Source organism: Bos indicus x Bos taurus, chromosome 14 (assembly GCF_003369695.1).
Source record: "Bos indicus x Bos taurus breed Angus x Brahman F1 hybrid chromosome 14, Bos_hybrid_MaternalHap_v2.0, whole genome shotgun sequence".
NCBI classification, from domain to species: Eukaryota; Metazoa; Chordata; class Mammalia; order Artiodactyla; family Bovidae; genus Bos; species Bos indicus x Bos taurus.
In genome coordinates this window covers 15,280,385-15,301,832 of record NC_040089.1, presented here as the reverse complement: position 1 = coordinate 15,301,832, position 21,448 = coordinate 15,280,385, and the positions used below count along the sequence as shown (strand labels likewise).

The 21,448-nt window shown below is 38.8% G+C and overlaps 1 protein-coding gene across 5 annotated transcripts in view; it reads left to right on the top strand.

The window, feature by feature from the left end:
- Window positions 1–21,448, top strand: part of NSMCE2 (NSE2 (MMS21) homolog, SMC5-SMC6 complex SUMO ligase) — a 237,617-nt gene that overhangs the window by 117,847 nt on the left and 98,322 nt on the right. For 3 of the 5 annotated variants that reach the window (XM_027560863.1, XM_027560862.1, XM_027560866.1), the window contains one exon: window positions 5,843–5,926. The exons of 1 other annotated variant lie outside the window; for it this stretch is intronic. In XM_027560863.1, coding sequence (XP_027416664.1) covers window positions 5,843–5,926 — 84 coding nt within the window. The remainder of the gene's footprint in view (window positions 1–5,842; window positions 5,927–21,448) is intronic. One more of the 5 variants, XM_027560864.1, reaches the window with a different exon arrangement.

The following is a 21,448-nucleotide window of genomic DNA, read 5'->3' as shown; positions in this document are numbered from 1 at the left end:
ATAGGGTAGATTAGAAAATACCACAGAGTGAATCATGTATAGAAAGAGTTGTGTTTCATAAAACTTCTGTTTCACTTAAACTTGTTTGTTTATCCTGGGTTGCAGTATACAATGTATTTCTTACTTGAGGTCATAATTAAACATTTTTTTCTTGAAAAACACTTTGTTGTAGTATAAACCATATCACCATGTAATTGTTTTATAAATCCGTCCCCTCTGCTAGACTATGCACCTCTTGAAAAAAGGAATCACATTTTCTTTGTCTCTTAATTTCTAATAGCTAGAATAGATTTGCCTAACACAGGTGTTTAGTAAGTGTTTGTGGAATGAATGAAAGAACTGAAATCTACTTAACTTCTCTGAACCTCATGTTTTTCCCAAATTAGAATGTCACCCACCAGATCTCACAGTGTTCATGTGTAGAGTGGTTGAGATATGAATGTGAAAGTGCTTTATTGTAAGGATGATGTGCAGAATAAGGATTATCATCCAGCATAAATTTTGTTATTGTTGCTGGGCAGATGAGCTTCAGAAACTCTTAAACCCTTAAATCAGTGTTCTAAAGATGACTTATTTATTGCAGTACTATTAATAGTACTGTATTATCCCTTTTTAGGTTACAAGTTAGGAGACAGTCTTGAAAAATTAAGTATGTGCTTTTTCTTTTTCATTTTTACATTTTAAATTATGGAACAGTTAATTATAGAACATACAAAGTAGACACAGTATAAGATGGACTGCTGTGTACTCAGCTCCACCTTCTACCAACAGGTAGCAACTCAGAGCCAAGTTTCATCTGTGTCCTCTCCTATCTCCTGCTTCCTGTGTTACTGTGAAGCGTTTCTTTTCTTCTCTCCCACTCTTCTCTCTCCCCTGACCCTCTTCCCTCTTTTGCTTACCTTTCCAAGTATGTAGAAATATTCTTAACATTCTTTTAAGATAGAATCACTAGTGCCAAGCAAGGTAGGCTGGGAATTTAGACTAAAGTAATACAATGCTGTGTGTGAATGAGCTATTCTATGACAGGAACTAGCAGGTAAACAAGATATTTTATTTCCCAAGATTTTCATATGATGGTGACCAACTCCATTGCAAAACAATGATCACATTCCAGAGTCGTAAGTAGCTCTGGAGGCTTAGTTACACAATCACCAACTCTGTCATCTTCCTCAGAAATGTGACCTTACAGAAAAGTAAAGAGTCTGAAGTATGACAGGTCACTTTTTAAGCTTTTTGAAGTTTGTTTTCTATCATGTAAGAATCCTCAAGCTTTTGACCTCTAGCTAGGCAAGAAAAGTATCTGACTGAAACTTTTGAAATACTGTAAAACTATAATAAACTCCACTTTAAGACTATAGCCCCAGGCTGTAATATGTCACTCAGAAGTTAAAATCTACTTGGAAGAAAAAATTTTTAAGTATTACTTGTATTATGAATTTATAGTAATCTTTTTTTGATTCTCATAATTTTGTGATTTGGGCCTTAATGTGATAAATATATAGATCCAAACAATTTGAAACCCTAAAGATACTTAATTCTGCCAAATTTTACTTATTTAGAATTTTTCTTCCTTAAAGTCAAATGTAGAGACATTTTTGATTTTGAACAAGGTATTGCTAAGTTTTACCCACTGCAACAATTGAATAGTCCAAAACTGTGCATTTCTCAACCAATTGTTATTAATCTAACACTGCAAATTACCAGGGGTCTTTCTCCTTTGATCTCATTCTGCACAAACTACTCCATTTGACGAGTAGTGTCTTGTATTGACTTCTATTTCCTATCAACCCAATTATAAACTCAATATTGATGACATTTCACCATTTTAGACCTTGACTTTATGTCCATTTAATCCTGCCTCTCAGTGTAAACTGGAGTTAACTTTAGCCAGGTGAATGCACTTCTTCATGGCCTCTCTGGGTGCCACTCTAACTCTTTCCCTGCTGTCTGATCACAGCACAACTCTTGTTCATTAAGGCCACTTCCCCCCATTCCTCTTCTCTAACTTATGTTCTGCCAATCCTGCAGGATCCATTTCAAGTCCTACCTTTTCAAATAAGCCTTCCCCAGTAATATCTGTCTTCCTGGCTATTTTTATTTTTTGAGGGAAGAAGTATGACTTTATTCGGAAAGCTGACAGACTGAGAAGATGGCAGACTAATGTCTCAAAATAACCATTTTATTGGGATCTGGTTTCTGGCTGTTTTTAGTTCTTGATTTCCTGTGTCAGGTATGTTTGCCTTTGAATATAATTTGAAAATTTCCCCCTAACTATAAAAGTAATATACGCTTCATGTAAAATTATTTCATAGGATATTTGAAAGTGAAAAGATTGCTCCTGGCTTCCCAATTCCAATCTGCAGAGATAACCACCATTATGTGTCTTTACTGTCATATTTCTGCATATAAGCAATATATATTCTTGCATATAAGCAAGAATATACATGGCACATAGTACACACATACATGTTTATCCACATGGAGATAGCTATAGATTTAGATATATTTTACACACATACACCATCTTATAACTTTCTTTTTCCATCTGATGATGTATCTTGGAAATTTGTCCATGTCAGTGAATATAAGTGATTTCCTTTAAACATGTCTCTTTATTGTGTTAAAATGTTGTATACATATATATCTCATCTTCCTTTGCAGAAGGAAAATGGAAACTCTTCAAGGGCAGGATAATTACATATTCCTTCTCTTTTCCATTCGCTTATTCTTTAGTCCTTGTGCATTTATTGCGTGTTTCACACTTTATGCTGTGGGAAATCAAAGATGTTTACTTCTCATAATCCCTAAGGGGTCAGGATCTAGTAGATAAGAATCTATATTTATTTTTAGAACTGTAACACAGGAAGAAATTGAGAAGTGTCACCAATTTTTGTTACTGGAAATATGGCTGATTAAGTTATTTGAACAATTTTCTTGCTGAAAATTATTGAAGTTGTTGAATATGTACAAGAAAACATCCTCAGAAGAGCGAAGTCCTGAAACTCTTAAGGAACTGTAAGGAAAAACAAGAATTCAGAGAAGCTTAGACAGAAAAAGCTTTTGACAAAATTCAGCACCTATTTATGATAAAAACCCTCCAGAAAGTGGGCATAGAGGTGCATATTTCCAACATAATAAAGGCCATGTATGACAAACCTACAGCTAGCATCATACTCCATGGTGAAAAGCTGAAAGCATTCCCTCTAAGATCAGGAACAAGACAAGGATGTCCACTCTCACCACTTTTGTTCAACATAGTTTTGGAAGTCCTAGCTACAGCAGTCAGAGAAGAAAAAGAAGGGAATCCAAATTGGAAAAGAAGAAGTTAAGCTGTCACTGTTTACAGATGACATTATACATAGAAGATCCTAAAGCTGCTACCAGGAAACTGCTAGTACTCATCAGCGAACTTGGTAAAGTTGCAGGTTCCAAAATTAATACACAGAAATCTGTTGCATTTCTATACATTAACAACAAAAGATCAGAAAGAGAAATTCAAGAAGCAGTTCCACTTACCATTGCATCAAAAGGAATGAAAATTCAGAACTAACGCTGCTTTTCCCTTGAGGGCATTTGCTGCTGCTAAGTCACTTCAGTCGTGTCCGACCCTATGTGACCCCATAGACGGCAGCCCACCAGGCTCCCCCGTCCCTGGGATTCTCCAGGCAAGAACACTGGAGTGGGTTGCCATTTCCTTCTCCAATGCATGAAAGTGAAAAGTGAAAGGGAAGTCAACTCAGTCGTGTCCGACTCTTAGCGACCCCATGGACTGCAGCCTACCAGGCTCCTCCGTCCATGGGATTTGCCAAGCAAGAGTACTGGAGTGGGGTGCCATTGCCTTCTCCTGCAGGCAAATTTGGACTTTGCCTGCATTGGGTAGTAACACTACATAGAAAGCTAGTAAATGATTAATATTAAGATTAGCATAGTGATTTGGGGGTGGTGCAGAGTTTCTGGGGTACTCAGAATCCTCTGTTTATGGACCTAGTGGGAGCTCAGTAGGGCAATTTATTTTCTAAACAAGGCATTTTTGTTTTGTGTACTTTTCTGTGTACGTGTTAAAATTTAAAACAAAAAGTTAGATGTGAGATAACAATAATATCTCACACATATGTGCATTATATAAATGTATATGTGCATGTGTGTCTATGTTCTATAATAGAATGTGTAATATATAAATTCCACATATTGATAAGATACAGAAATTTTAAAATACATGTGTTTGGGAATGCAGAAGTTTATGTGTGTTTCATATACACAAAAAAAGATGTGAAAGAGTATTCAACTACTGAGGACAGCCTTATTTTAAAAAACAGATTAAAAAGGATGGCTTCTGTTTCTGCCCTTAGATTAAAAAAAGTGTTCTTCCACCAGGTTCCATACCGTTTGGCACAGTACCTTTTTTTTTTGTTTAAATGTCTTGTTCCTTTGCTAGACTGTAAGCTCTTAAAGGGAACAAGACAATTTTTATCTTTATATTTCTTGTTTCTAATTAATCCTCATATATAGGATAGGGTCTATAAATGCTAGTAAAAAATGAATGAATAAATGTACCTTTAAAAGAATTTAGGACTGTAGGTATCCAGTAGATACACTGTCTCTTTAGAGTCTCTCTTTATGCTTTTGAGTATTATTTTGTATCTGGCACAGCAGTGGGAGTAAAGTTGGCACAGTGAATACAGGTTGATTTGAATTTAACTGACACTTTGTGGAACCTGTAGGCAAATGTGGAGTCCACCATGTGGTGCCCCTCTTGATCCCAGAAAGCAGAAAAATGCAAATACTCTCTGAAAATTAAACTAAGAAATGAACGTCTAAGTGATTAAAGTCAAGAAAGGCAACATGATCTTACGAGACATAAGGACTCTGGGCACAGAGATTTGATTAACCTGATTGATGGTACTGACATCTTTAAAATACACAAACATAGAAGAATGCTCAGGAGAGCATTTTCTCTCTCTCCAAAACAGAAGAAAAGAAAAACTCTTAATGAAATTGTCACGATACCTAACAAAGCACTGTCTGACCAATAGCACCTGCCAGGTGGAGGAAAGCATCCAACCTGTGGTGGCAGGTGGATAGCCCTGTGGTACAGAGCTGCAGAGCCTCATGCCATTCTGCACTGGAATCCTGTGTAATTAACTCCACTTGTTCTGCTTCTGTGTGCACCAAGCTTCCCTCTGGTGATTTGCCTTCCCAAGGAGATAATGCACTATCAGGCTGATGCAGAGTCATCACTATCAGACTGATGCAGAGTCAGTATGCCTGATTCTTCTGTTGTTCACTGTAAATAATAAAGTCGCCTTCTTTTTTTTTGTATACATCAGTGTCTTGTGAGTTTTGTTAGCATGAGTCTGCATTCCTGGGTCCAGTCAGTGAGATCGGGTATCAGAGTCTGCAAGGCTCATCAAGGTAAATACTACCTTGTGGGCATCCGTTGGAGCGGACTGCTGGATTTCCCAGGTGATGCCCATCTGTGTCATCTTGCTCCATGTTCCCTTTCCATTCCACACTTCACCAGAAAAGGTCTTCCCAGAAGTAGTATGTTAGGACATCTTAATAATGTGTGCATTTTAGCTGAAGAGTACCAAATAATACTGTATCAATGATAATAGACCCTTATCCTCTGGGTGAGTATTATTGGTTTGGTGAATTTCACACCCATTTGGGTAAATGGAATGTATGATGTTATGTAGATGCCACATGCTGAGAACCCCCAACAACTCATTTCCAGTTCTGGCTTCACAGCCCCTTGTGGCTTCACTTCTGGCTCCCATCTCATTGTCAGCATCGATCCTGGTGTCATACTCAAGTCACTTCCTAACCTGGGTCTCTCTTGCAGCAGTGAAACCCAAAGAAGATGGAGGACACAATGAGTTCGACAAGATTAAGGATAAGGATGGAAGTAGAGCAGGCAATGAACGAGGTTATAGAATTTTTTTTTCTTCCATTCTCATCTTTCTCTTTCCTCCAAACAGTCCCAGTAGCATTTGAAAGGGTTTCAAAATTCCACACACTGCTATGGAAAAAATAAAGCACAAGTTCTCAACGCCATGTTCTGCTTACCTGTAACGGAATGTAAACCAGATTTCAATAAATCATTAACAGCAGTACCTTGTCAAAAAGGATATCAGAGTAGATAACAGGGCAAAACTCACTACAACTCTCAAGTGTATCCTGGAATTTTTTAAAAATTGATTCTTGTATTACATAAGTACACTATCAGGTGGGACTTTGGTAAATGGAAATTTTTCCTCTTTCTCTCCTATTCCTCCCCTGTCACTCCAACTTCCAGCCAGAATAATTGATCACTACATTTCACTATAAATTTAGCAAGAAGGTACCTAGAGCAATCCTCAGTTATCAATTTGATTTAAAATCTATATTTTATTGGTAGATTAAGACAAAAAGATCTCAAATAGGACAGAAAAATATAGAATCTTTAAGACTTACTTGGTTCTTTAAAACTATTGTTTTGACAATCACAATTTTGTCTATTTTATACAGTGGAGTTCTGCCGCAAAATAAGGCACATGTAAAATTCATGAGACTGCTATCTCTGTATATCAGAGTTATTCTTGTAGACTGATGTTAAATGAATACTATGGGAATGAATTGCTTTATAGGTTTGTGGGCCATTCCTGATTATTTAGATGCTGTTTAACCAGTCAGTAAATTTTTCAGGCTTTTTGACCAGATTTACCATCCTCTGGCTTTTATTTCCTTTGGATAAAAGATGAGGAGGAGGAGGAAAGGGTCCATTTTTCATTCCCATGTGAACAAGATGTGTTTCACAGCCAGAAACAGCCTGAATGTAAGTAAGACAGTAGCTATACTGAGGACCCGACAGGAGGTCCATAGTGGAAGTTAGCCTGGGTAGCATCAAAACTCTCAAAGCCAAGCCTGTCACCACCTCTGAAGTACTTGTCCTACTTTAGTGAATCAGTAACAGAATCTTAGGATACAGAAGTTAGCATCTTCTAAAGCAAACCGGGCTGTATAATATGCTACATTCTATATGGAAATAACCTCCCCTCTGCCAAAAAAGAAAGAAAAATCATGTTTCCTAGTTTCATTAAATGTTTAATTAGTGAGTAGAGGCTAACCATGGTCAACATTTATTTTAAAAAAACCACAACTCTCAAAACTGCCTGTATTTTTTCAGAATTTAAGTATATTTCCTTACTTTACCAAAGTACATGGTATCTTGTCAAGATTCTTGCAAATAAAGAAGTACATAAAGTTTACCCTAAGCAAAGACAAAGGAATAGAGTGAGCCAGAGAAAGATTAAATTGAAAAGTAATGAGCATGTGACTTACTCTTCTCCCTGTGTCTCTTTTCTCATGAGCCCAGGCGAGTGCCTGCCTTTTTTCCTTCTTTCCTTCTGTCAAAGGTCAGTGTCGAGACAGAGATTCACTGGACAGAACTGAAAAGACAACTAGACTGGTGAGACAGAATTACGCTGAAGTTGGGCAGCATTTCAGCAAGCTGAAGATGCAGTTTTCCAAACTATACAGATATCTTCAGACTTGGGACATCCTTTGTAAAGCCCTAACCTTTCACAGGCCGGCTACATAAGGAGCCTATATGAAATGACAGAGTAGACCGAATTTCCCTTTCATTCTCTGTTCTGTCTTTCTAAATTCTTTTTCTGGCATCGTCTGGTTTTCTTCAGTCCTGCTACAGCCCTCTTAACTTTCTGACTCTTGTCCCTTTCCAATAAAAGATTTACCGTAAGGCTCGATATAATTCAGTCAGTCTCTGTGTGTGTATATTAGTGTGTCTGCGTGTTGTGTTTATGTATTTACGTTTTGTTTTTGTTCATTTGTAATACACTTTAGCAAGTTTCTGTCTAACCAAATAAACTCCAACAGGGATATATTTTTTTTAAGTTTTTAGGATTATTGACTCTTCACACAGTCTGAAAACTACTCTCAAAAAATGCTGGGTACAATTTCATGGTGTTTATGGCCTCTTAGTATTTATTTATGGATCCCACTGGGTTCAGAGTCCCTGTGATGAAATTCCAAAGTTACCTACTTCCGTGGTCACTAGTGATATTCATTCACCAGACACTCATCGAATGCCGTCTCTGTTCCAGGCAGGGCATTGAGATTCAGTGAAAAGGACATTAGCCCACCTAGCAAAATGTATAGTGTAGTTGAGGAGACAGACAAGTAAACACACAGTTGTAATACAGTATATGTACAGTAGTAGGAAAAGAACAGGGTACTTCAGAGAGCACAAAAGATGAGTGTTTAATTCAGCTTTGGGGCATCAAGAAATTCTCTTTACATTAATATCTGAGTTGTTCTAAGTAGAAGAAATGCTGTGTACAAAGTCAAAAGAATTAGAGACTTATATATCTGTTAAGAAATTTAGGTTTGATTTTAAAGGACCTTAAGTTGAGGGATGGTAAGAACTGATTTATAACTGAAAAAGATAACTGACTCTAGCATGAAGAATGGGTTGGGAGAAGCAGGATTCGAGGCTGGGAGACTTCACTAGTAGTCAGTAGACAGTAATCGTGACATTAACTCAAATTCTGACAGTGCAAATGAAGAGAAGAGGATGAGTCGAAAGGGTATGAATTGGAAACCACAGCAATTAGTGATTGAATTCATTCCTTCAGCAGATATTCGTTGTGCTGCTTTGAGTTAGACGCTCTATGAGATGTGGTGGTGAACTGTACCATCTGTATCTTCAGGTCTAGTGGTCGTGACCCCCAGGCCCCTGGACTGGACAGTGTCCTCCACAGATGGAGCAAACATGTGTCTCCAACTAAAGGTTCCCAGAAAAGTGCTTCTTGAAGCTATAAATGTACCTCCTGAGATTTCAGAATGTCCCTGCAGTTGTGAATTGCTGTGTCTGATGAGAGATGCTACTGATGGAAGAATGCTTCTGCAGAAACAGTATTTGGGAGGGGCTTGAGAACCACTGATAGAGATGACAGGTGGAGCCCCAAAGTGGTTGAGATTACCCAGGAAGAGTGTATAGAATGAGAGGGGAAGGGTGAGGATTGGACCTGGCAAAACAATGGAGAAAGAAGAGGAACCTGGTGACAAAGCCAGGAGTATGTGAAGAATGCAAAGTGTGTTCCAAGATGGAGCCAGTGGAACCGAAGGGAGGAGGCACCGTGTGGCAGCAACAGTCAGCTTCAGGGCCCATCAGATAGGCCTCTGATAACCCGAGCTTACATATTAAATGTCTCAGGTTCACCACCACTTTAGCTGAAGGGAATCGTGAATCTTGACATCAACGGTGGCCAGCAATAAATAATGAGGAAATTCTATGCTATGTGAATTATATCTCAAGAAAGCTGTTACTAAGAGAATAATAATGATGAAAGAATTCACTCTTTAAATGTATTCTAACAAAATTGTTGTATTTTAAAAATGAATAAACTCTAAACATCACGTGGGGGTGGCATAGAGTGAAGTGAGGGAGAAGTTACCCATATGAAAGAAGGAGAATAAATTTGTATCCAGTTAAGTGGTAGCACTATATGCTAAAAGCAACAGAGCATCACTTTAGATATCAACAGGAAAAGGTTGTTACTCAGATTTTACAGCCAGCTGAGGCATCTTGAAAGAGCACCACAGAGATCATCATTGACAGTGAATGACTTGCAAAATATCCCAGTCATGTGCTTGCCCTGGAGGGGGGAAATTATGCAAAGACTTGCAAGAGCCAAATAAGTAGTAAGAATAAAGAACCTGATAAGGGGAGGAAATGATAGTAGGGTGGTTTTGTTTGTTTGGTTTTTTTAAGTGGTATGCAATTAATTGTGAATAAGAATTGTTAATATAGTACTAAGTCATAAGTCATAGGACTTCCCTGGTGGCTCAGACAATAAGGAGTCTGCCCGCAATGTGGGAGACGTGGGTTCGATCCCTGGGTGGGGAAGATCCCCTGGAGAATGAAATGGCAATCCACTCCAGTATTCTTGCCTGGAAAATTCCACGGACCGATGAGCCTGGCGGGCTACAGTACATGGGGTCGCAAAGAGTCGGACACGACTGAGCAACTTCACTCACTCACTCATAAGACTAATGATAAATGAGTTCTCAAAAAAGAATACTGAGACAGACTTACAGTAATGGGAATCTGTGATTATAAAATGTTTCAGTAGTTTGGCATGCAGAGGGAAGATGGAAGAGTGCAAGGAAATTTTAAAAAAATGTTATTTTCTTATTGACATTAATTAAGAAGTGACAGGATCAAGAAAGTCAAGTCAAGCAATGCTTGAGTAGAAATAGAATGAATAACTTCCTAATCAGTTGGCTAAGAATGAGGGGGAAAGCAGAGGTTTTGGAAGCATAAAAAACAGGATACAGATTAAAATTAAACCTGAACTTTTCACACAGTGACTACACTGTTCTGTTAAAAGGCAAGGATTTGACTTTTTTTTTTTAATCTAACCATAATATTATCCTGAGACACACCTTTAAAAGAAAAAAAAAAAAGAGAAAGAGGTTTGTAACCATAGATGCAAAGGGAATTTTTTTTAATGGATTTGAAAAGAGTAATATGTTTAAGATTACAACAATGAATTAAATCTGCAAAATGAATGGCCAAAAGTAGATTTAAAGCAAAAATAACCAAAATGGACTCAGAATGGTCAAAACTGTGAATGACACAAAAATAAGATTAAAAGAAAGGTCCTTTCCTTCCCAAACATAAAAATCCTAGACATATTAATTGTTAAATTTTGTCTGATCTTAAAGGAATGGATATTTTCTGTATTAGCTAATCTGTTCTACACCTTGGGAAAATTGGGACCATTTCCTAGTTTATTTTAAGAAACTTGGGTGACTTATGACCAAATTCCATGTTTTGTCTTTTCCTTAAAAGTTAAGAACACTTTCACATAAATCTACACTTATGAAATCTTAAGTCAAATATTAGCAAGTAAAATCTTCCAGCATATTGAAAGAATTGTACCTATGATGAATTTGCATTTGTTTCAATAATGTACCTTTTATCATTAGAAAATCCATTAAACCTGTTGAAGCTGGGAGAGGAAACCTCTTCCAGCCATTTATTTCTATCACCAAGGCATTACTCTGGTGATTCAGTGACTAACCAATGTAATCAAGCCCCTTTTTCCACTGAGAAAACAATAAGAAATAGACAAATACTGTAATAAGCACATGTGAAATTTTTTTTTCTTCTAATTTTATTTTATTTTTAAACTTTACATAATTGTATTAGTTTTGCCAAATATCAAAATGAATCCGCCACAGGTATACATGTGTTCCCCATCCCGAACCCTCCTCCCTCCTCCCTCCCCATACCATCCCTCTGGGCCGTCCCAGTGCACCAGCCCCAAGCATCCAGCATCGTGCATCGAACCTGGACTGGCAACTCGTTTCCTACATGATATTTTACATGTTTCCTTGCCATTCTCCCAAATCTTCCCACCTTCTCCCTCTCCCACAGAGTCCATAAGACTGTTCTATACATCAGTGTCTCTTTTGCTGTCTCGTACACTGGGTTATTGTTACCATCTTTCTAAATTCCATATATATGCGTTAGTATACTGTATTTATGTTTTTCCTTCTGGCTTACTTCACTCTGTATAATAGGCTCCAGTTTCATCCACCTCATTAGAACTGATTCAAATGTATTCTTTTTAATGGCTGAGTAATACTCCATTGTGTATAGATTTTCAGATTATAGGGGAAAGTTGATTTATTCAAGGAAAAAAATATTTGGAACCATTGACTAATGCTTTAATGACACTACTTAAATCTGAATTTTCTCCAGGGGATCTTCCTAACCCAGGGATCAAATCCAGGTCTCCCACATTGCAGGCTGATTCTTTATCGTCTGAGCCACCAGGGAAGCCCTTATATTCCACATTAAAATACATTCCAAATGAATTGAAGGTTTTAATGTTAAAAATTGAAATCAACCTATGAGAAGAAATAATCAGTGAATATTTATATTGCCTCATATTCTGTTTCCCTGGCGGCTGAGTGGTAAAGAGTCCGAATGCCAATGCAGGAGATGCGGGTTTGATCTCTGGGTTGGGAAGATCCCTTGGAGAAGGAAATGGCAACCCAGTCCCGTATTCTTTCCTGGGAAATCCCGTAGACAGAGGAGCCTGGCGGGCTACAATCAAAAGAGTTGGACACGTCTTAGTGACTGAAAACAACAACATATTCTGTTAGACCTTTTCAGTCGTGTCAAAAGGAAAAGTGCTTGGAAAGATTTATGAACTGAAGGATAACGTCACTCTGTTTCTGAGACAATAAAGACAAAAGCAACTGCTTCAAATTTGCAAGCATTCAGCAAAGCATAACATTTGGAAGATGTTTTTCAAAGTTTTATATACCAAGAACTGAAACTTCAAGGGGTGAAACCCAACTTCTTTACAGTACTTCATACATTAAGTGTTTGCAGTCAAAATTCAGCTGTACTAATAAGGCTCACAAACATTTTTCAAGTGCTTCTTGCAAGCACTTGATGTTTTTCTGATGCCTTACGTGTACTATCTCCTATACTGCTCTAAACAGTCATCTGAAATAGGTACAGATAGTATTTTACATATTTTACAGATATGCCTACCGAGGTACAGGAAGTCTTAGTAGCTTGCCTCAGGGCACCCAGCTAATAATTGGCAGAACCAGCTTTGCAACTCAGTCTAGTGCCAGAGTCCACTTTGCTAAGCATTAAGTTGTACCAAGCCTCTTAATTTTCTGACTTACTGAATTTCTCAAAAAAAAAAAAAGAAAACAAAAAAGGCTCAGGGAGGGGATAAATTTAGCTTGATCTGTGTGAAGAACAAATTTGGATGATAGCTTTTCAACTCAGCTGAAAATCCATTGAGAGTTTGTGAGGAATACTTTTCTCACCTGCATTCAGTCTTTGCTGGAAGGTCCTTGTGGCAAGTGTTTATAGCTGAAGTTTTATTCTGTTGCCAAAATAACTTCTAGAAAAGTCACTTTGAAGAATTTTAAATAAAATATTTCTCTGTTTACTCCAAAACAAATTAGTGGACTTTGAATGGCCCTCATTCCATCTACAAGGCTGGTTTTTCTCCATCTGTGACTAAAAAAGCAAAGCGGTTTGATCAGCGTGGTCCACGTCGAATTCTTGTTTTGTACACCACTTAGGCTGGAAGGCAAACGTTTTCATCAAGCAAGAATACTCAGTGCTTATGTTGATCAAAGATTTTAAGCAAAAAAATTGTTTCCCTCAACATCAAAAACACCCAAACCAATTATAAAATGGGCAGAGACTGAGGATACATTTTTCCAAAAACATACGGATGGCCAAGAGGCACATGAAAAGATGATCGTCACTAATCATCAGAGAAATGCAAATCAAAACCACAGCAAGACAACACCTCACACCTGCCAGAATGGCTGATCTCAAAAAGACAACCAATAATAAGTGTTGGCGAGGATGTGGAGAAAAGGGAAGCCTGTGCACTGTTGGTGGGAAGGTAAATTGGTGCAACTATTATGGAAAACAGTATGGAGGTTTTTAATAAAGTTGAAAATAAAACTACCATACAATCCAGCAATTCCACTTCAGGGTATTTTTCTCAAGAAAATAAAAACAGTAGTTTGAAAAGATATATAAACCCCTATGTTTATTGAAGCATTTTTTTACAATATCCAAGATATGGAAGCAAACTAAATGTCCACTGGTAAATGAATGAATAATAAAGAAATTATATATATATATATATATATAAACACACATATAATGGACTATTAGCCATAAAAAGAATGAAATCTTGCCATTTGCAACAACATAGATGAACCAAGTGAAATAAGTCAGACTGAAAAAGATAAATACCGTGTGATTTCACTTATATGTAGAATCTAAAAAAGAAAACAAATGAACAAACGTAACTAAACAGAAACAGACTCATAGATACAGAGAACAAACAGGTGGTTGCTAGAGGGCTGGGGTATGAGGGGATGAGTGAAATAGGTAAGGGAGATTAAGGGGTAGAAACTTCCACGTACAAAATGAATGAGTCACGGGAATGAAATGTACAGCATAGGGAATACAGGCAATAACACTGTAATAACTTTGTGTGGTGACAGATGGTAACTAGACTGACTGCGGTGGTGCTTTTGTAATGTGTACCAGTCGTGAATCACTGCGTTCTACACCTGGACAACAGTGTTGTAGGGCAGTTCTACTTCAATTAATTTTTTTTTTCCTCCAAAATCTGCCATTGTTTTAATATTTTAAGTTTGGGATTAAAAAAAAAATACTTTAAGCATTAAAGGCAGGATTGAGGTTTTTGGTTGTTTTTTTTTTTTTTTTTCTTTAAGTTTCTTTAAAGGTGGCATGGACTTCTAAAAACATTGAGGAAAACTACTTTATATGTATGCCTGTTGGTATGGAAATGTAAAGATGCTCACAGTGGATTTTCCCAAAACAGCATGCCTTCTGCATCCTCTCAGGTTTTTCTATCCCTCTAACTAATCGGAAAACTGAGATGCTGGAATCTTGTAGTACTCTTGAATTTCTTTTTATCCTTCTCTTTTTGAAAGTAAACGTGGTATATCTCAATTGATAGCTGTTGAAATGTTTATAGCATGAGTCTGTTATTTCCTTACAGGTGAAGTCATTAATTTAAAATAACCCACTTGTTTCATTTTTACGCTCAAGCATTCAGGTTCACCTGAAATTATTATAGATATAATTTCTTCTGATTATCACTTATTTGTCATGTTACTTCCAAACATTTATTAGTTTTTATATTTTAAATCAATCTGAATCTTGATCTTTAAATAGTGAGGCTTATGTTGATAATAATGTTACTTATAAATGTTTATGAATGGGCTTCCCTCATAGCTCAGTGTGATTCCTGGGTTGGGAAGATCCACTGGAAAAGGGATGGGATACCCATTTCGGTATTCTTGAGCTTTCCTTGTGGCTCAGCTGGTAAAGAATCCACCTGCAATGCAGGAGACCTGGGTTCGATCCCTGGGTTAGAAAGATCCCAGGGCCTATACAGTCGATCAAACTCTCCAGGCCAGAATATTGAAGTGGGTAGCCTTTCCCTTCTCCCTGGGATCTTTCTTAACTTAGGTTCCTAGGCAGAAGAGGGTCTCATTAATAATAGCTGAATAGCAACTGTTTATTGAGGGTCTATTATGTATTAGACCATGTGATAGTTATTTCCATAAATTAGCTGAATTCATCTTTACTGCTATCTGAAAGTTATTAGCCCCACTTTTTAGATAAAGAAGCAGACTTTTTGAGTAACAGTAGATCATTTGACTAAAGTCTGACAGGGGGCTGTGTCAGAGCTTGAGATTTGAACTTGGACGTGTAGTCTAAAGTCTTTTCTTCAGTATATACTCCAGTATGCCATCACTACCAGATAGACCCTGGAAGGAGAAGCAGGCTTTAGATAAGGACAGTGAGTTTGACTTTTTAACGTATTAAGTTTAAGAGATTAACACAATATCAGTTTGGAGGTAAACCATTGCAAATGTGATCTGGGGAAAGACAGCTACAATATCCTTACCAGGTGGTGGTTGAAACCTTGCAAATAGATGAGATTGCCCAGGGGGAGAGAGTAATCAGCAGAAAAAGGCCAGAACTAATTCTGGGAACACCAACCATTAAGTAAGTAAAGAGAAGCTAATGTATGAAACTGGAAAGGGACGGTGAATAGGAACAAGTGGGCAAAATAAACACACTGCGTTTCATCAGCGTGTGTATCTCATCAGTATATATATATTCATTGATGTGGCTGTGTTGGGTCTTAGCTGTCCACGTGGGACCTTTGGTTGCTGTGTCTGGGCTTCTCTTTAGTTGAGGTGCTCAGGCTTAGTTGCCCCATGGCATGCGGGATCTTAGTTCCCCAACAAGAAACTGAACCTGCATCCCCTTCATCGGAAGGTGGATACTTAACCCCTGGACCATCAGGGAAGCCCCTCATCAGTTTTTAAGACAAGTATTTTCACGTTTTAATATTTCTAAAATTGGTACATGTCTTACTATCATCTTGTAACTGGCAGCAATTTTTTTTTTCTGCTTAGTGTGGAAAATAATGGTGCATTTTATAACTGAAGAAACACAGTTGACCCTCAAACAACACATTTTTGAACTACATGGATTCACCTATACTCAGATTTTCACCTGGGTAGAGGGGTCAGTGCCCCTAACCCCCATGTCGTTCAAGGGTCAGCTGTATTTTAATGTCATTAATGGTTTGAAAATCAATTGTATGAATCTGTTTCTAAATTATTTTATAATAAAAGCACATGTTTCACCTGTATGGTTTATGTAAGCAGTACCTAAATTAAATGAACAATTACATGTGGAGTGAGCAGTTCATAAATTCAGGACTCAAGCTCTGGGAGCAGAGCTGGGCTGTTCAGATGACCCTCACCTGTCCCTTGAGCAGATCTCTTTACTTGCCTTGAGCCTTGCTTTTCTTTACTGTACTACAAGGATTCACAAGTGGAACTTATATCTAAAGACTGTGGTGGGGAATAAAAGTACACATATAGCACCTAATATTGTGCCTGGCAAATGGTAGACTGTCTGTCAGCTGTAGCTATTATTACTGGGGTTTTTTGTATTGCTATTTCTGATGGCAGAGTGGTAACTGTCCTTCCCTTTCCACCCCAGGGTACTGCCACGTCTCTTTAAGCCAGGTTCCATCTGAAAGAGGCAAATATGTTGTAAGATTATTTAAGCTTATGTGAACTCCGTGTTGCCTTGTTTTGAAGGATGTTGAACTATTATCTATTAAGAGAATCTGAATTAGCAGGTGTACACAGATTCTGAATGGTCTTCTCCAGTGGCACAGGTGTAAAGAATCCACGTGCAATGCAGGAGGTGCAGGAGACGGAGGTTCGATCCCTGGGTCTGGAAGAACCCCTGGAGTAGGGCATGGCAGCCCACTCCAGTATTCTTGCTGGGAAAATCCCATGGACGGAGGAGCCTTGTGGGCTACAGTCCATGGGGTTACAAAGAGTCAGACACAACTGAGCATGCACACATGAGCACACACAGATTCTAAACCGTTTTGTGCTCAATGTCTTGCTTCTAGTTGGTACATAAAGTACTGTGATAATGATTAACCCCTCGGGACAGTCTGTCTTTCTGCTGTAAACAATAAAGGTGCAGGCTTTGTGGATGGGTGTTTGGAAATTCCTACAGTGTGTTTCAGATGGATTGCAAGAGTTTTGGATTTTTTCTTTTTCTTTCCAGTTTATCTCTGATCTGTTACTAAGGATCTTGTTTTTTCTCAGTTGTTATATTGGGCAAGACGTAGTCACTGCATAAACATTGGGTAGGGAATGCAGATAATGTTATAAATATACCTCTTAGTTTGTCTAGTGAAACCAGCATCCCATGTGACTTACCTTTACTAGAGAATTGCTCAATTAGTGTTGTGCCCTTCCTTCTGATAGCTTAAAATAAAGTTGTATAGGCAGTCTGATTTGTAAAGTAACTATTTAGAAAGTTACCTTTCCTCAGCATTCTGCCACACAGGAAGGAATTCTGAGGTGGGGGGCGGGGGGTGGAGTTTATTCCCTAGGGGAAAACTGATTTTACTTTCTTGGTAGAATGCTTCTGTGTGTTCAGTGAATTGACAGTCCCCACCAATTTGGGAGGGTGGGGGTATTTATAGTCATTATAACTTCTCCTATAAGATTATCTAATGTTTTGAAAACTCCTCAGAAAGCTTAGACTAAATTAAATATTTTCAAGTCTAAATGTGTGTTTCTAAAGCTATAAGTAGTTTTCTCTCTATATTCAGTAAGCTGATTTTTTAACAATTTGTTCAGAATTCAACTTTTAGAATTAGGTTTGTAATTTGAACCTTAAAATGTCAGATTATTTCATTTCCTTTGACTTTGTTAATTTAATGATTCAAACTCAAATTCCTCTATTGTTAACACTTGTGTTTGAGTCAGTCATGTTTAAAGATGCCTCATAACTGAGATCTTATGCATCCTCCCCTGTTCTATTTAATGGCTGGATGCATGTCAGTGCATAGTATTTGAGTCACTGATGTGCCACAGAACATTTTTCTCAGACACATAGTGCATCATCAGATGATTGAGTTACGATGATAGTTGTAAATGGGACCCAGCTCACAAAAGTAAATAGTGTTCCCCTTTAAAAGAAAGAAAATGAACAATGCTTATCATTCAGATTCTGAGGTTTAATTAACTGACTTGTTAAAGGAAAGAAAGTGAGCAAATAAATAGCATATACTTCCTATATATAGTAAATAATGAATCGCTTTTTTATGTAACTGACCCACATGGAGTCTTTGCTGTATTCTTTTATCTGTGCACCTCAGGGTTTTTGTTTGGTTTGATTTGGTAAAATGAAAGACTATAATTTGATTAGCTTATAATAAATACCTCCAATTTCTAAAGTGCTGTAAGACTTTCAGCCTAATTTCCTTTGAGCCTTAATCCTCTTGCTAAATGATAAGTGGGTTGTCTGGAATCAGCCTCCTTGGTGCAAGTTAATGTGAAGTTCTATGATGGTAGTTTGGTCCAGAAATGAATAACTTTGTTCAGCGAACATGTAGCCTGACCATGAGTTCCTGAAGGAGCTCATGGTCCAATAGAAGAGTATGGTGGTTTTAAAACATGGCCCCCCAAAGTCTCTGACCCCCTCAAAGTCTCTGACACGCCTCTCGTCAGAAGGTAGGACTCTAACCCTCCTCCCCTTGAATCTGGGCCCTGTGCCTGGGTGACCATACGTTATAGCAGAAGTTTGTTCCATTTCTGGGCTTTGCCACTGGCTCAGCAGTAAAGAATCGCCTGCAGTGGAGGAGCCACAGAAGACATGGGTTCCATTCCCGGGTCAGGAGGATCCCCTGGATACATGGCAACCCATTCCAGTATCCTGGCCTGGGAAATCCCATGGACAGAAGAGCCTGGCAGGCTGCAGTTTATGGAGTCACAAAGAGTCAGACATAACTGAAGAGACTTAGCCCACAGGCATGCATACATTCCATTTCCACCCAGAAACTGTATCAGTTTCTGGACTCAGGCCTTAAGAACCTAGCAGCTTCCACTTCCTGTCTCTTGGAACACTTACTCCTGGAACCCAGCTACCATGTCATGAAGAAGTCTGAATGGCCCCAATCAAACACCCAGGTGGAGAGAAACTAACAGCCAACACCCGCTTGTCAGCTCTGTGAATGAACCATCGAGGGAGTAGCTTCCCCAGCATCAGGAGAGCTGCCCTGGCTGACACTGCGTGGAGCAAAGACAAGCCCTTCTCACCAAGCCCTGCCCAGGTTGAAGATTTGTGAGCAAAATATGTGACTAATGTGTTAAGCCACCAAGATTTTTTTATCAGAACAAGGAGGTTAGCGATTTTGAAGCAATTTAGATTTGCAGTGATGGCAACATGCACTGTCACAGGCTCACTCAGGAGAGACACCTAATCCTTCCTGCACCATCAAGGAAGACTTCCTCAGGGAGATGACAAGTCAACTGAGTCTTGAGTGAGGAAGGGTTAGCCAGGTCAGGGGGGAAAGAGCAGTGTTCTGGATGGAAGGGACAACAGTGTGGCCAGGAGTGGAGGCACGGAGCAGCATGGTGAGCACGGGGATTATGAGTACGTAGTAGTTACTGCAGCATAAATCTGGGGGTAGGAAGTTACTGATAACGTAGCCAGAGAGGTGGGCCAGGATTGGAACGTGACGGGCCACCAGAGAAGGCATACTATAACTAGACAATTTGGCGTTTCTGTTATTGTCCTAAGTAATACTGGAGCAATCTAATCAGATTTGTGTTTTAGACAGATCCTTCTACCACTCTTAAGAAAGTAGATTTAAGGGTTTTAAAACTGGGAGCAGGAAGACCAGCTAGATGGTCAGGGAAGAAGTATAGACAAGGACAGTGGGAGCCTGAATTGATACTACAGTGGTTGGAGTGGGAAAGGAAAAATGGATTCAAGAAATATTTAGGGGGTTAAAAGATAAGGGCGTATTTAGGAGGCAGAAAGGATAATACTTAGTAACTATGGAGAGAAAGAGCAGAGGAAGACTTAGAATGCTAAGATGACTGGCTGGATGCCAGTGCCAACAGCAGGGATGGCAGGACAGTGTAAGGGAGAGTATATAAGTCAAAAATTAAAGGAGATTCAAGCCATAAAGATTTGCCAGTCACTGTCACAAAGGCGGCACTAGAAATTATTAACTGATGAGCTCCAGGGGTGACGCCCTAGGGGTACTTTGAGGTTTAAAAGATGGTCAGGGACTTCCCTGATGGTTCAGTGGTTAAGACTCCATGCTTCCATTGCAGGAGGCATGGTTTCAATCCCTGGTCAGGGAGCCAAGATGCCACATGATTCAAGAAGTTCCAAGAAAGAGTTGACTCAGAAACCAAATGAGTAGAGCTTCAAGGATAAGGTGATCTTGTGTGTCAAATGTAATCAACCAGTCCAGTAAGATGAGCATAAATGAGAAGTCAATAGTGACTTTAACCAGGCGGGGCAAAGCCTGTTATCAGTGGATAGAGGAATGGGAAGTAAGAAGATAAACACAGATGGCACAGGGAAGGGATGAGAAGTAACTGGAGAAGAACACAGGGGCATGAGAAGATTTGGTACTGGGGCTGGTGGTGGTTTTCAGTTCAGTTCTGTAGCTCGGTCGTGTCCAACTCTTTGCAGCCCCGTGGACTGCATGCAGCACGCCAGGCCTCCCTGTCCATCACCAACTCCCGGAGCGTGCTCAAACTCATGTCCATTGAGTTGGTAATGCCATCCAACCATCTCATCCTCTGTTTTAGGGGGACAGAAAATAGATAAATTCCCAAGGAATTCATGCCAGTAAAAGGGAAAAAATAGAAGAGTGATGAAGAAGAAGGCATGAGGCCTTATTGGAAGAAGATTGGGAGATTGGGACTAACATATACATACTACTATGTATAAAATAAACAATAAGGACCTACTGTATAGCCCAGGAAACTCAATACTCTGTAATGGCCTATATGGGAAAAGGATCTAAAAAAAAGTGGATGTATATATAACTGATTCACTTTCCCATACACCTGAAACTAACACAACATTGTAAATCAACTATACGCCAATAAAAATTAAAAAGAAGAAGAAGAACTTGTGATCCATGCAGTAACCTCCAGTTGGAGATATACGGGCAGAGGGTCAAGGACAGTTCTTTGAGACTGGAGGAATACCATAAACAGAGATGTACATCGTGATACACAGATGGGACAGGGATGCCACAGGCTTTGCGGTTGGAGTGCCAAGAACCTTGGCTGGGTCTCCCCAGAGAATTGTAGGATAGCAGCATTTTAGTCCTTGCTGGTCTGCTCCTGTTATGGCAGCTTCCACAAACTTAACAATAATAGCTATTTTAAACATGCAGTCATTGTCTGACTCTCTGCGACCCCATGGACTGTAGACCGCCAGGCTCCTCTGTCCATGGAATTTTTCAAGCAAGAATCCTAGAGTGGGTTGCCA